The sequence below is a fragment of the Petaurus breviceps genome, unplaced genomic scaffold (genome assembly GCF_028583685.1).
Source record: "Petaurus breviceps papuanus isolate PSGF00001 unplaced genomic scaffold, PetGlider_PUasm1.0 355, whole genome shotgun sequence".
Classification (NCBI taxonomy): Eukaryota; Metazoa; Chordata; class Mammalia; order Diprotodontia; family Petauridae; genus Petaurus; species Petaurus breviceps.
In genome coordinates this window covers 664,843-677,892 of record NW_027186289.1, presented here as the reverse complement: position 1 = coordinate 677,892, position 13,050 = coordinate 664,843, and the positions used below count along the sequence as shown (strand labels likewise).

The following is a 13,050-nucleotide window of genomic DNA, read 5'->3' as shown; positions in this document are numbered from 1 at the left end:
AAGTCCCTCTTCTTCTCTGCCCACTAAGAGCCCTGGTGTCTGGGTCAAATAGACCACCCTTCTCTAGTCTCTAGGCTTCCAGGCCCCCCAATTTCTGCCCCTTTAGGAACCCAAGTATTGGGGTCCACTTAGCCCCCATCCCCTCAGGGCCCCAGAGCTCAGGTTTCTAAGGAATTGCTGACCCCTCTGAGTCCCAGGCATGGTTAGAGGGAGACATGCTGCTGCCCCACCCCCTCTCCGCCAATCAATGCCCCTTTGATGGGCCAGAGACAAGTGGGAGGAAGAGACTGGGGAGGCTGAATCCTATTGTGGAGAGGGACAAATGGGGGGAGGCGGGCTAAAGGATGAGGCAACTGAATTCCAGACCGATGTGGTGGGTCATGATCTCAGAGCACCAAGGCGGGTGCTGGAGCCCTGGGGCCTCAAGGGGATGGGATGGGGGCTGCAGGTCTGCTGGGTCCCTGGAGGGAGCCTGAGGGGAATGAGGAAACTGGATGCCTGGGTCTCTCTCTGATGGTCTGGGGGCCCGGATGCCTGGGTCCCTGCCTACCGCCTCTGGGCCATTGCCTACCCATAGGCAGTTACTTGAGGGCCCACACGATGTCGCTCTGGCCCTGGGGGGGAGGGGGACAGAAAGGGAGGGGCCTGGATATGGGGGTGTGGCCGAGGCCCCCCACAGGGCAGGGGAGCAGGGGGCGGGGTCTCTGGGCCTATGGCCCAGCTTGGGGTTGGCAGCCACCCAAACCAGCCAGGGCACTGACCAGAGGAGATAGTGGGAGAGACCGGAGTCCTTGGGGGAGGTGAGACTCAAGAGGGCTGGGGGCTAGGGGGCTAGGGGCAGGATGGCTGGCTCCCTGAAGGGGTGGGGAACTGGGGGACCAGATTTCTGGGTCTCTGACTGCACTTCCCCAGGGTCACTCATGGAGTTGTTGGCACGGGGTCTGAACTTTGGTGTTCTGTGAGGGCCAAAGGGTTGTGGCCTTGGCAACTAGAATCCATAGTGAGGTGGGGGATCAGGGGGCTTAGAGAAGTGTGGGGACTGAGGTTCTAAAGGAGGTGGTAGCTGCGGGCTCGGACTCCTGGAAACTTGAGAGCAGCTTGGGCTAGAAGCTTAGCCACTGGGGTCCCAAATGGAGGTAGGGGCTGGCTTCCTTCCGAGATTTCTGGCAGAGATGAGGGCTGGGGACTCACAGCCCAAATTCCCTAATAGAATTGGGGTTTGTAGCTCCGATGCTTGGCTCCCTGTACTGGGGACCTGGACAGTGAGGGTTCTGGGTCAGATTTTCTGGGTCACTGGGAAGGACTGGGGGCCGAAGGCATGAGCACAAAAGCCTAAAAGAGTTTTAGGGACTGGGGGCTGAGATGCTGGGGCTCCTGAGAGATGAGAACCAGAGGAAAAAGAGGGTTGGGTCTCTAAAAGAGTAAAGGGCTGGGGCCTAGAGTTGTTTGAGGGACCCAGAGGCTACGTCTGGGGGCTAGGATGCGAAGCCATCCCCAGCTGGAGCGTGGACGCCAGGGGCCCTCATGGAACTCCAGTCTATGGATGCCTGGGGCCAAATTTCTGTCTCCATCTTGTCTGCCCCCACCCCCACCCTGCTTCAGCTTCTTCACCCTGCCCCTGGGGGTGAGTAGCACCTGTCTTCTCTTGAAATGAGGAGTCTGATTCCGCCCCCCCCAAGTCTGTTTGCTTTGGAAACAGTGGGGGCTGGCTTCTCCTGCCTGGTTCATCTTTCCTCCCACTGGAGGCCCAGTTTGGGAGGAGGGGGAAGGATTAGAGAGGGCGAGGTCTAAAGAAGAGGGGACCATCTATGACCACAAAGTCATTCACCCCCAACCTCATGCCTTAGGGGTCAGGTTTCTTAAGTTTTCTCTTTCTCTCAAAAATCTCACAACCCCATCCCTAGCTGATGTTGATGGCACAGGTCCCCACGCAGGGTTCCTTTGGTGTCCAAGGGACGGTGTCCCCAGGGGTAGCCCAGAGGTCTGGTACCCTTCTATGTAGGGTTCTGTCACTATGACCCGAGGCTGTACCCGGCACAAATCCTCCTCAGGTCACTTGTCTGGGTTGGCTTTTCCAGAGTTAGCCATGACAGGAGAGAAGGGAGAGGAAGATGGGGAGGCCCTGAGCTGGGACCTGGAAGATCTCACAATGGAGGAGCTGAGTGAGGGACAAGCAGCTGCCCGGGCCCTGGAGGACATGCTGACTTTGAGCTCCCAGACGCTGGTTCAGGCTGAGGTTGAGGACCTCTATAATGAGGTCCGCCAGCTGGGCCAGGGCCGCTTTGGTCGAGTCGTGCTGGTCACCCACAGACAAAGAGGTAGCTAGAAGGAATGGGGGGGCAGTCAAGGGGCTGGCAGGGTCTGAGGGTCCGGAGGGGCAGAGGAGAGGGCCATTTGGAGAGGTGGCGGGCTACCCAAGGAAGGGTAGACCCAGGGCATGTCCAAATATGGCCTTGCCTCTTGTCCTTGACATCACGTGGTAGGGTGGAGAGAGCCTGAGTTTTTGCCCTGCACACTGTGCAGGCCCTGAGTGTGGGGCCCCAGGACTGGGTTGGCCACAGGGATGATAGCCAGGGATCCAGGTGTCAGGGCCTCAAGACCCCAACCCATCTGAGACTCAGGTATCTGGGCTCCCTTGACCCCCGTGGATACAGATGTCCCATTCCCAAGTTCATGGACCAGACATGGGACCGTCTACAAGTAGGCCCTTTCTTTTTCCTGGGCCTCAGTCTCCCCATGTGTCAAATGAAGGTATTCAGCTGGTTGGCCAGTTTCATCCTAACTCTGCTACCAGTTGGCTGTGTGACCTTGGGGAGTTGTTTCTCTCCAAGGCCTCAGTTTCCCTTCTATGAAGTGAGAGGATCGGTTTCCCCTCGACACTAGAGAATCTCTCAGGTCCAGTCCAATTCTGATGCTCTAGGGTTCTGTGTTGTCCTCCCACTTTTCCCGCGGGTCCCATCCCAAACCCTTGCCCCTCCTTGCTTCCCTCCTGCGGGGATCACCCAGGGACTCCCATGGCCCTTAAGCTTCTCTCCAAGGCCTCGACCACTCGCCAAGGCTTTCTTTACGAGTTCTGTGTGGGACTGACCCTTGGCTCTCACCCTGGCATCGTGGCCACCTATGGCATTGGGCTGGAGACGCAGGCCTGCTACGGCTTCCTCTCAGAGCCCACCCTGCATGGGGACCTCATCTCCTTGATCCAGCCCCAGGTAGGTCAGCAGCTGGGGGATGTTACTGTTCAGGGCAGAGGAGAGACCCTGGGGGAGGGTCCAGAGGCGGAAGGAGCCTCTGAAACTGGGGAATCAAGACAGTGAGTGCTCAGAGAGGGCAGGCAGGGGTGGCAGGGAAAGGAGAAAGGGGGAGCTGAGCCTAGGCACTGGGTCTGAGGTCAGCTCTGGGGTGGCTGCCAGCCAGAGAAGGGTCTGGTCATAGGATCACAGTGCTTCAGAGCTGGATGGGTCATATACCCCCCATAGAGTATGTTCATGTGGGGGGTGGCAGCTGATTGCTGAGAAGGGTCTGAGACACCCCTTGGTCCCGGGGATGGACCCCCAGGCCTGTCCATCTGTCAGGGCTGCCAACAGGTACTGCCCCCAGGGCTAGGGGCCTCTTGGCTCAGCTCAGAGACCCTTGCTTCCCCACAGAGAGGCCTTCCTGAATCAGCAGCCCAGCTGTGTGCACAGCAGCTCTCCTTGGCCTTGGAGCACATTCATTCTCGGGGCCTCGTATACAGAGACCTGAAGCCAGAAAATGTATTGGTCTTTGAGCCGGGCTGCCGGCGGGTGAAGCTGACCGACTTTGGGCATACACGGCCCCGGGGCACCCTGCTGCGCCTGGCTGGGCCCCCCATCCCGTACACTGCCCCTGAGCTCTGCAGCCCGACCCGCAGGCCTGAGGGCCTGCCCATCCAACCCTCCCTGGATGCCTGGGCCCTGGGTGTCCTCCTTTTCTGTCTCCTCACTGGCTACTTCCCCTGGGACCAGCCACTGCCTAGCGAGGACCCCTTCTACCAGGATTTCCTGGACTGGAGAGGTTCTGGGAAAGCCTGTGACCGCCCCGCACCCTGGGTTGGTTTGACCCCTGTGGCCGATCAGCTGCTGGGGGTGCTGCTTGACCCGCGGCCTCGGCACAGGGGTCCCGTGGGCTCAGTTCGGGCCTTTCTGGGTCAGTCCTGGCAGGAAAAGCCTGGGCGCCCAGAGCCAGCCAGGAAGAGGGGTGAGAAGGAGGAGGAAGAGGAGGAGGAGGAGGGTGCCGAGTGAGAGAGATGGGACGACTCTCCAGGAAGGGGCTTTGCTCTCTGCATGGTGAGGCTGGGGTGGGGAGAGACCAGGGCTAGGGAGGTGCCCGCCTCTCATAAGCCACACTCTCCCTCCCTGGCCATTTCCTCTCAGCCTCTTTGCTCTCTCCTCTCTGGGTCTCCCTCCCAATCAGGCTCAGCCTGGCTCCTCTCTCCAATAAAGCCTGCAGCACTTGTTTGCTGTCCTGTCTGAGGGCACGGTCATGAAGTCAGCCCTGGGTTTCTGTTTGTGTATATTTCTGTGAATGTGTCTGAGTGTGTAGATGTTTGTGTGTGTGGATGTGCACATGCCAACAAGGCGGGCCCCTGGAGGGGGGCAGCCTGTCACCACCTGGAGCCCTGGCTCCCTCCCAGCTGCCCAGGCCGCCAGCCTGCCCTGCCCACAAACACTCCCTCTTCCTCTCCTGCCGCTCTGCTTGGCCCCGTGCCCAGCTGGGTCTGGTGGCTCTGGCCTCGCGGGTGACGGTTTTCTAGCCTGCTCGAGTGGGCCCCGCTGGATCCCTGGGCCCAGAGGCAGGGAGCAGGAGGGTCCACTGTCTTCCATGCCAGGGGGCTCAGGCAGGCAGAGCGGGTGGGAGGAGGGGGGCTTTGTGCCACCTCCAGCTCTCACCAGAGCCTGAAATAGCTGAGTGATTAGGCTGGGAATGCCCTCCAACTGAAGGGAAGAAGGGGTGTTGGTCTAGGCAGCAGGACGAGAGACTTGGGGGGTCCAGGGCCCTTGCCCAGGCGTTAATTGCTGCCAGGTGCTGGAGATTAACAGGCAGTGATAATGAGCCTGAGATGTGGCAGCTGGAGGGAGCCTGGGCAGACCTCTCAGGGGTCTGTGGGAGGCTTGCCAAGGACTGGGCCAGCTGGGGGCTTCCAGGGTGCTGCCTGGAATTCCAGGAGATGGGCAGGGCCACCCCAAGCTGCAGGTGAGCCAGGAGAGGGGCCTCAGAGCTGGGGGTGCCCCTGACAGGGACTCCTGGCTGCCCATTCCAGAGGGCTGGCCGCAAGATTTCCAGTTGGAGAGGCCTCCCAGAGCCACACCCTGCTTGACCAAAAGGAATAAACCTGCCCAAGGTCACGCTGTGGCTGAGGTCAGCCTCAAACCAAGGTCCCAGCCACAGCTGAACCCAGAGGCTGAGCAGTGTATGGCAGGGCTATGTGAGCAGCCCCTGGTGTCTGCCATCCATGTGGGAAGAGTGGGGGGCCATGCCAAGAGAATGAGATTGGGCTGGGCCTGGGCCCTGCCTCAGTGTGTGACCTTGGAGGTGACCTCCCATATCTCTAGACCTCAGTTTCCCCTTGGTGCTCTGGTGGGGCCTCCAGAATTCCTGCTGGTTCAGACCCTTCTGGTACTCTGATCAAGTACTCAGATCCTGCTAGGAGCCTCCCTTGGCCCCTCTCCACTCCCCCCATACCTGCTTCTTACTGCTAGCAGTGGGGTCCATGGAGGAGATGGTTTGCGGGTGCTGCTCCACAGAGCTGCTGGGGGGCAGGGGAAGATAGCTCTGGGGTTGGAGGTCTGCCCTTGAATGCTCTCTGGGGGGCTCCCTGAGCAAGGCCTGGCATGTGTCAGCAGGGGACTGGCACTGGCCAGGCCAGCTCTGCCTCTGGCTTTAGGCCCCTGGGCCAGATGTTTCAGCTTAAAGGCCAGCTGGGATAGGATAGCTGGGTAATTAAGTGCACACTTAGGGGCCAGGGAGTAGGCATGGTGCCCTGGGAGGTGTGGCTGTCCTTTGGCCCAGAGCTCTCCCCACAGCTCAGGGAGGGGGCCAGGGTCCCTATCCTCCCAGACCTGCCTTCTTGCTTCTGCCCAGTGGGGCTTCTCCATGGTTCATCTGATCCTGGGCCCTCTTCCCTGGGGATCATGGGGGGTGGGAGACAGGCTGACTCCCACCTTTGTGAGGGGCCCCCAGGGCTCAAAGAGGGGCTGAGACCCTTTCTTAGAGAGCAGGATGAACCTGGCTCGGGGGGAGGCTGCCTAGGTTCAGGAATCCTGTCCCCCAGTCTCCCCTGACCTGGCAGGGTGGGCACCTCGCCCCAGGCGGCCACTCCCAGGGGCCCAGTCAGAAGTTATTTACGTCGCCCGGCTTACTGGGTGAGGGCAAGCTGAGATTCTCAGCGTGCTCAGAGAGCTCTCAAGCAGTTGGCCTAAGCCCGTCAGCCCGACAGGACCCCCGGACCCTCCCATCTTGTCTGGCTGCCCCCCCCACCCCCAGTAACTGGACCCTCCTGGCCTTTCCCTCCCCAGGCTTAGGAGTGGTGAGAAGGCCTGACCTTCTCTGGCCTCTGCTGCCGGACGCCAGGAACGCTTTGTCCCTTCCTCTGCCTGAAAGGAGGAAACTCGAGGCTGTCTAAAGGTGGAAGGGGGTGCTTAGAGATCTTCAGGGCTGACTGGCCCCCCACACGGGGTGGTGGCCCAGAGAGGGAAGCCATTTGCCCAAGGTCACACAGCAGGACAGGGCCGATGGAGGTGGGACTAGTGATTCAGCTCGGAGAGCCAGGACCCTCTGCAGAGGGGGAAGCCCCAGGCTCCAAAGCCTCCATAACGCCCTGAGCCACCTCCTTTCCCCTTCCACACAACCTCAGTAATTATCTATCTTTTTCTTCCTGGCTCTCTGTCCCCAGGGCTCTGGTCTCCTCCTTTTCCTTTCTGCTAAGTGCTCGGCACAAGTGAGCTAGGGCGCACAGTAGGACTCAGAAAATGGGTGCTCAATTAAACCGCCACAGGCACTGGGACTCGGCTGGTCTTGTTCACTCAGGGGGAGGAGGCATATCTGTCCTCGGTCAGTCTTTGGGGAGCTCACACGTCGCCTCTCCGTGGTCTCTCCTCCTCCTCCTCCTCTGGCAGCCTGGGAGCCACTGGGGTCCTTGATGCCTCCACCAGTCCTCTCAAGGCCTGACCCAGATTGCCCAGGCCCTTGATGGCCTCCACCAGCTGCCCCAGTTCCAGGCCTGCTGCCCTTCTCTCATCTCGGTTCTGCTGGACCGCCTGGGTCAGACTCCGAAGCTGTTTACCCACATCTCTCACTGCCCCAACCAGCTCCCGCAGGGCCGGGGGCTCGCAGGCCATGACTCGGAGGACAGTTGGGGAGGGGGGAGCAGCCAGCACACACTGGCCAGTCTCCATATCACTGGGACCAGGGGACTGTGGGGGGGTCAAAGGACCGTCCAAGACCCCCCCAGAGCCAGCTGTTGGAGGATGCTTGGGGCTGGTCTGTTGGGGACCCTGGTCTGAAGTTGGGGCAAGGTTAGGGACAAGATAGGGGTTAATGGTGGACTCTGAAGTTACAGTGACACTTGAGTTTTGAGCAAACCTTTGCCTAGAGATAGAATCTGGGATCCTGGGAGGTGCAGGACTCGTGGGTGGAGACTCTGAAGGCTCAGGGCCAGGGACAGCACTAGGGGCTGCTGGGGAGGGCCCAGCTGGACTCAACCCAAGGGCTGTGGGGGTCTGTGAGTGGCTAGCAGGCTGAGGTGGCGGGGATGGTGTGTCCTCTGAGGGCAGCCCTGAGCTGGCAGGGGGCACTCTGGCTTGCCAGGAAGTGAAACTGAGCTCTGGGACCAGAGGTGTGGAAGAGGACAAGTCAAGGGTCAGCCCATGAGCACTGGGGGAGGCAGTGGTCGGGCTGGAAGAAGGGTCAGGCATCAGCTGTTTAGTTTGGGCAGGACTAGAGGTGGAGGTCAGCTGTGAGTCTGCAGAGGGCTGAGTGGTCAGTACTGGTATGAAGGCGGGGTCAGAAGTCATCTGCAGGGACAGATCAGAGGTCAGGTGGAAGACAGAATCAGAAGATTGTGGTTTGGCAGAGGGAGGAATTAGCAGTGGGCTAGGGTCAGAGGTCAGGTCTAGGGCAGAGTTAGGGGTCAGATGTAGGCTAGGGTCAGAGGTCAGTTGTAAGAAGGACTCAGTGGTCAGTTGTCGGTTGGTTTCAGATGTCAGTTGTGGGGCAGTATCAGGTGTCGGCTGTGAGGTGGATGAAGGGGTGAACTCCCCTTTAGGGGTGAAGTCAGAGGTGAGCTCTGGGGCAGAATCAGGGCTCGGCTGTGGGCCAGAATCAACAATTAATTGTAGGTCAGTGTTGAAGGTTACCACTGACATTGGGGAGGAGTCAGAGGTCAGCTGAGGTGTAGAATCTGGGGTCACCTGTGGGCTGGGGTCTGAGGTCAGGTCTAGGATGACATCTGAAATCAGTTTTGGGCTGATATCAGAAATCAGTGGGGGCCTGGGGTCAAGGCTCAGTAGTTGGCCAGGGTCAGTGGTTAGCTGTGGGCTGGGGTCAGTGGTCAGGGACAGTTTGAGATCAGAGGTCAAATGCATGCTAGATTCAGTGGTCAGCTGTGGGCTGGGGTCAGTGGTCAACTGCATGCTAGATTCAGTGGTCAGATGTGGGCTGGGGTCAGTGGTCAACTGCGTGCTAGATTCAGTGGTCAGCTGTGGGCTGGGGTCAGTGGTCAGCTGTGGACTGGTGACAGTGGTCAGCTGTGGGCTGCGGTCAGTGGTCAGTTGGAGATCTGGGTCGGGGGTCTCCTTGGGGGCCTCAGTATGCTGGACGGGCCGAGATCTCCTGCGGACTTCTGGGGAGAGAAGAAAGGGGAAGGGAGCATCTGAGCCAGGCCAATTGGACGGCGTGGCACTGTCGACGTCATATGTCGTCAGGCAGACTTGAGTCTTCCGTTCGGGATGGCGCAGCGCGAAGGCTCCAGGGCGCCCTCTGGTGCCCAACCATCTCCAGTCGTCCCCAGTGGTCCCCAGTGAGCGGTTCCCTCCTGGGAGGAGAGGGAAGGGACAGGAAGGAAGGGAGACAAATGGGGGCAGCAGGAGAGAGGAGGAGACGCGGGACTGAGGGAGGGAAAGCCGGCAGAGCCGGGCGGCTGGGGATGGGGGAAGGAGAGAACCCCAGAGCCCCTCCTGACTCAGTCCTTCCGGACCTCCCCCCCTGCTCCAGCTTCCCCTGGCTCCCTCTCCTCCTCTCCCCCCCCCAGATTCCCCCTGGCCCCCCCCCTCCTCCCCCCTCCCCTTCCCCCCCCCCCCCCAAAGTGCAGGCGCTCCATCCCATGCCGCCTTCTCCAGCGGGTCGGCCCTCTGTAACCCTCACTCATCTTCAATCTCCGTCTATTGGCTGCTTCCCAGATGCCTGCAAGCGTGCCCAGGGCTCCCCCATCCTCGAGACATCCTCACCTGAGCCGGCCATCCCCTCCAGCTCATATCAGATCTCTCCTCCCCGCGGCAGCTAGCCCACGGGAGGTCCCTCCATTCCCTCTCTACAATCTGGCTTCAGAGCTCATAATTCCACCCCAGGCCCTGGTGGCTGGTGGTCTCTTAGCTGCCGAACCCAATGGCCTTTTCTCCGTGTTCCGTCTCCTTGACCTCTTTGCAGCCTTGGACACTGCTGGTCACTCTCTCCAGGGTTTTGGGATGCCCTCTCTCCTGGTTCTCCTCTACCTCCCTCTCCATCCCCTTTCAGCCAGGCTTGCTCTGGCCTGGCCCCTCTTCTCTTCTTCCTCTAGATGAGCTCACCAGCTCCCAGGGATTTAACTTATCTGTGCTGATGATTCTCAAGTGACTTATTCTGCCCTAACCTCTGGGGACCTTTAGCTTCATCTCCAGCTACCTACTGGACATCTTGAACAAGACACCACATAGAGACATCTTTAACTCAACACGGCCCCAACAACTCATTGCCTTCCTCTCAAACCTTCCTCTCTTCCCCTCTTCCCTGCTCCTGTCAAGGCCAACACCGACCCCCGGCTGCCAACCTTGACGTCTGTCTCCCTCATCTCCCATATCCAAGCTGTGGCCAAGGCCCACTGAGTTCACCATGGCCCCATCTCTCCTCTGTGGTGCGGGCCCTTATCACCTCATGATGATAACCACCTGTGGCGATAGCTGCTGGGGGAACTTGCTGCCTCCAGTTTCTTCCCACCCCATTCAGTCACTACAGTGAGCCTCCTAAAAAGTGCAGGTCTGACCTTGTCCTCCCCTACTCAGGAAACTCCGGTGGCTCCCTATTGCCCCCAGGATGAAATGTAAAATTCTTTGGTGTTCAAAGCTGTTCAGACTTTGGCAGCCTCCCCCTGCCTTCCCTGCCTTCTCATACCCTTCATTCCCTCCACTCCAACACACCACCTAATTTTCGCTCCAGGAACAGCAGCCTCCTGGCTGTTCTGCTAACAAGACCCTCTTCTCAGCTCTGGGCATTCTCTCCACTTGTCCCGCACACCTCAATGGCTTTCCCTGCTCTGCTCTTCCTACGAGCGAGTCCCTGCAAGCTCCCACCTTCTGCAGGAAGCCTTCCCCAGCCTTGCCTCCCCCCTCTTCATTATCTCCCCTTTATTCCGTATAGACCTAAAGGCCAAGGTCTCCTGCTGCATCTAGGCCATCTCCACATCTGGCCACTGGCCCCAGATGTCTGCAGAAGAGGAAGTGAGGCTGGTGACCTTCCCCAGCCCTGGCACACTTCAGCCCAATTCACTCGCACTGATGTGGCATCACCTTCCTGACGTTGTGGTCCTCTCTGAGAATGAAGGATGAACCACAGGCGCAGCCCCGGCACTAGCACAGGGCCTGGAATAGAGGAGGTGCCCTAAAGCAGTGCGGCCTGACTGACGAGGAAAGACTGAGACACAGAGACTGGCAGGCATGACACAGTGAGAGACAGAGAGAAAGATGCAGAGGCTGGGGAGAGACGGGAAAGAGAAACAGAGAGACTGGGGGGGAGGGGACCGAGACACCAGGGACAGAGGCAGAGGGATGGAGGCTGGGGGAGGCCAAGGTCGAACTCGGCAGGAGGGACAGGGAAGGACATATACTCGAAGAAACCAAGTGAGAGAAGAAGAAGGTTTAGACAGGGGATAAGGGAGGAAGTGGGAGAGAGAGATAGTCAGGGGCTGGTGGAGAAGAAGAGACTAAGATTGTGTGTGTGTGTGTGTGTGTGTGTGTGTGTGTGTGTGTGTGTGACAGACACTAGGAGAGACAGAGGCTGAAGCAGAGGGGAAGGAGGGGGAGGGGACAGGGAGGCTCCGAGGGAGGAGCAGTGGGGGGGAAGGGGAGTGAAGGGACAGCTGAATCAGAATTCTGGTTAGACAGATCCATAGAGGGGGCACTGTGTGTCTAAGTGGAGCCTGGCAGTGGGAGAGCACAGGGCAGGGAACAGCTGTGGCCTGGGGTACACTGGGATGGGGGCCATGAGGAGACTCAGAGGGGGCTCTCTGGGCCCCTGCAGATGGGTCCCTGTGGGGTATCTGAGGGTTCACTTTGGTCTGTTCTTGCAGGCCTGCTAGGCCTGCAGTGGGGTCTATAGTGGGGGTAAGCCAAGCTGGTGTGCCCTTGGGAGGGGGCTGGGCCCAGTCAGCACCCCCAGCCCCATCTCTGGGATCAGCCCTGCTGCTCACCTGGATCTCCATGGTCCCAGGGTGTCTGAGAGGCAAGGCCAGGAGTGGGGGTTGTGAGGCTCCCTCGGGCCATGTTCCTTCGAGAACTGGTGTCCCAAGCCCAGGGTAGTTCAGTGTCATCCTCCATGTCTCCTGTGGGAAGAGATGGGGGGACATTCTGAACCTCCAGGCTCCCTGAGGTCAGAGGACCCATTTGCCAGGAACCCAGAGCCTTGTCTTTCATCATAACCTGACCGAGTTCAGGAACCTGCTCCCCAGAGCCCCTGAGACCTGGTTCCTGAAGAAGCCACAGTCCCCTGCTGGTCCCTCCTAATGGTCCCCAGGCTCTCTCTCTCTCTCTCTCCAACTCCCTGGTTGCCCCAAGTCCTTTCATGCCCTGCCCTCCCCCACCCCCACTGCTCCTCAGACTAGCCTAGGGTGTCTGGGTTCCCCACCCCTCCCCAACCCTCTCCAGACTAGCCTAGGGTGTCTGCTCTCCCTGATGCTCTAGCCCCCTGGGTCATGGGATGGGAGGTTATTAGCCTGCCCAGGATCAGAGCCCATACCCATCCTTTTCCAGCCCTGTCCCAGGTTTCTTGCCTCATACCTGTGCAGGTGAGCCCCACATCTTCCTGGTGCTCACAGTTGTGGATCCCCCAGGGTGAGGCTGGACAGTCCCCTAGAGAGGCCTCAATGCCCACACAGCCCACGTCGTCCAGCCAGATTGGGCCTGTCCCAGATCCGTAGTAGGTTTTGCCCACACGAGGCCGGATCCCGCCGCATCCCAGCTCTCGGCAGGCAACAGCTGCGTCCCGGGGATCCCAGCCATCGTCACACACTGTTCCCCAGACGTCACCACGCCACACCTCCAGCCGCCCGGCACACCGATCAGGCCCATCGGAGAGCCGCAGCCGAAAGAGACCTGCCCGTGGCCACAGGAGCAGGGCTCAGTCCCAGCCGTGGACCTCTCTCCCTGGCCCTCCTTCCTTCCCTCTGCAGCCCCTTACCTGCCTCTCCAGAGCCCGACCAGATCTGGGGAGAGGCCAAGTCTTTGGGAGTGCTTGTGGGTAAGGTCTTGAAGGTGCCCCCGCTACTCTTAGACCCTGGTTTGGAAGAGCCTTGGTCCTGGGAGGTTTCAGGGGAACTCTTGTCTCCATCTGTTGGGGCTGCCTTCTTGGGGACTTGAGTGCTTAGCTGAGGGGTGATCCGGGAAGGTTGTCTTTGTGAGGACTGACTGGCCAGCGGGGGGCTGGCTGAAGATACCATTGGTATGTTGGGTGGTGAGGTCTGAGTGGGCAGCAGTAGTGAGTCCTGAGGGGTCTGGCCTCGGGGAGCCTGTGTGGTCAGTTTGGGGGAGGCCTGGGGGGTCTGGCCTCGGGGAGCCTGTGTGGTCAGTT

General features: G+C 59.8%; 2 protein-coding genes across 5 annotated transcripts in view; one reads left to right on the top strand and one right to left on the bottom strand.

Annotated features, from left to right (window-relative positions):
* Positions 1 to 697: 697 nt before the first annotated feature.
* On the top strand, positions 698 to 4,505 carry SBK2 (SH3 domain binding kinase family member 2). Of its 4 annotated transcripts, XM_069097299.1 has the most exons (5): positions 742 to 800; positions 1,603 to 1,624; positions 2,079 to 2,318; positions 3,007 to 3,209; positions 3,645 to 4,505. In XM_069097299.1, the coding sequence occupies exons 3-5, from the start codon at positions 2,087 to 2,089 to the stop codon at positions 4,257 to 4,259; spliced, it is 1,050 nt and encodes a 349-aa protein (XP_068953400.1). In that variant the 5' UTR covers positions 742 to 800; positions 1,603 to 1,624; positions 2,079 to 2,086; the 3' UTR covers positions 4,260 to 4,505. The 4 variants fall into 4 exon arrangements, with proteins under 4 accessions (XP_068953399.1, XP_068953400.1, XP_068953402.1 ...); XM_069097298.1 differs by lacking the exon at positions 1,603 to 1,624 and having other exon boundaries at positions 698 to 800; XM_069097301.1 differs by lacking the exons at positions 742 to 800; positions 1,603 to 1,624 and having other exon boundaries at positions 2,108 to 2,318; positions 3,039 to 3,209.
* A 2,509-nt stretch (positions 4,506 to 7,014) lies between these two features.
* SSC5D (scavenger receptor cysteine rich family member with 5 domains) overlaps positions 7,015 to 13,050 on the bottom strand; it is a 16,437-nt gene continuing 10,401 nt past the window's right edge. Inside the window, exons 11-14 of the mRNA XM_069097243.1 lie at positions 12,661 to 13,050; positions 12,261 to 12,575; positions 11,675 to 11,806; positions 7,015 to 8,857 (exon numbers count right to left, since the gene is read on the bottom strand). The exon at positions 12,661 to 13,050 is cut by the window's right edge and continues 363 nt beyond it. Coding sequence (XP_068953344.1) covers positions 7,086 to 8,857; positions 11,675 to 11,806; positions 12,261 to 12,575; positions 12,661 to 13,050 — 2,609 coding nt within the window. The 3' untranslated portion in view covers positions 7,015 to 7,085. The remainder of the gene's footprint in view (positions 8,858 to 11,674; positions 11,807 to 12,260; positions 12,576 to 12,660) is intronic.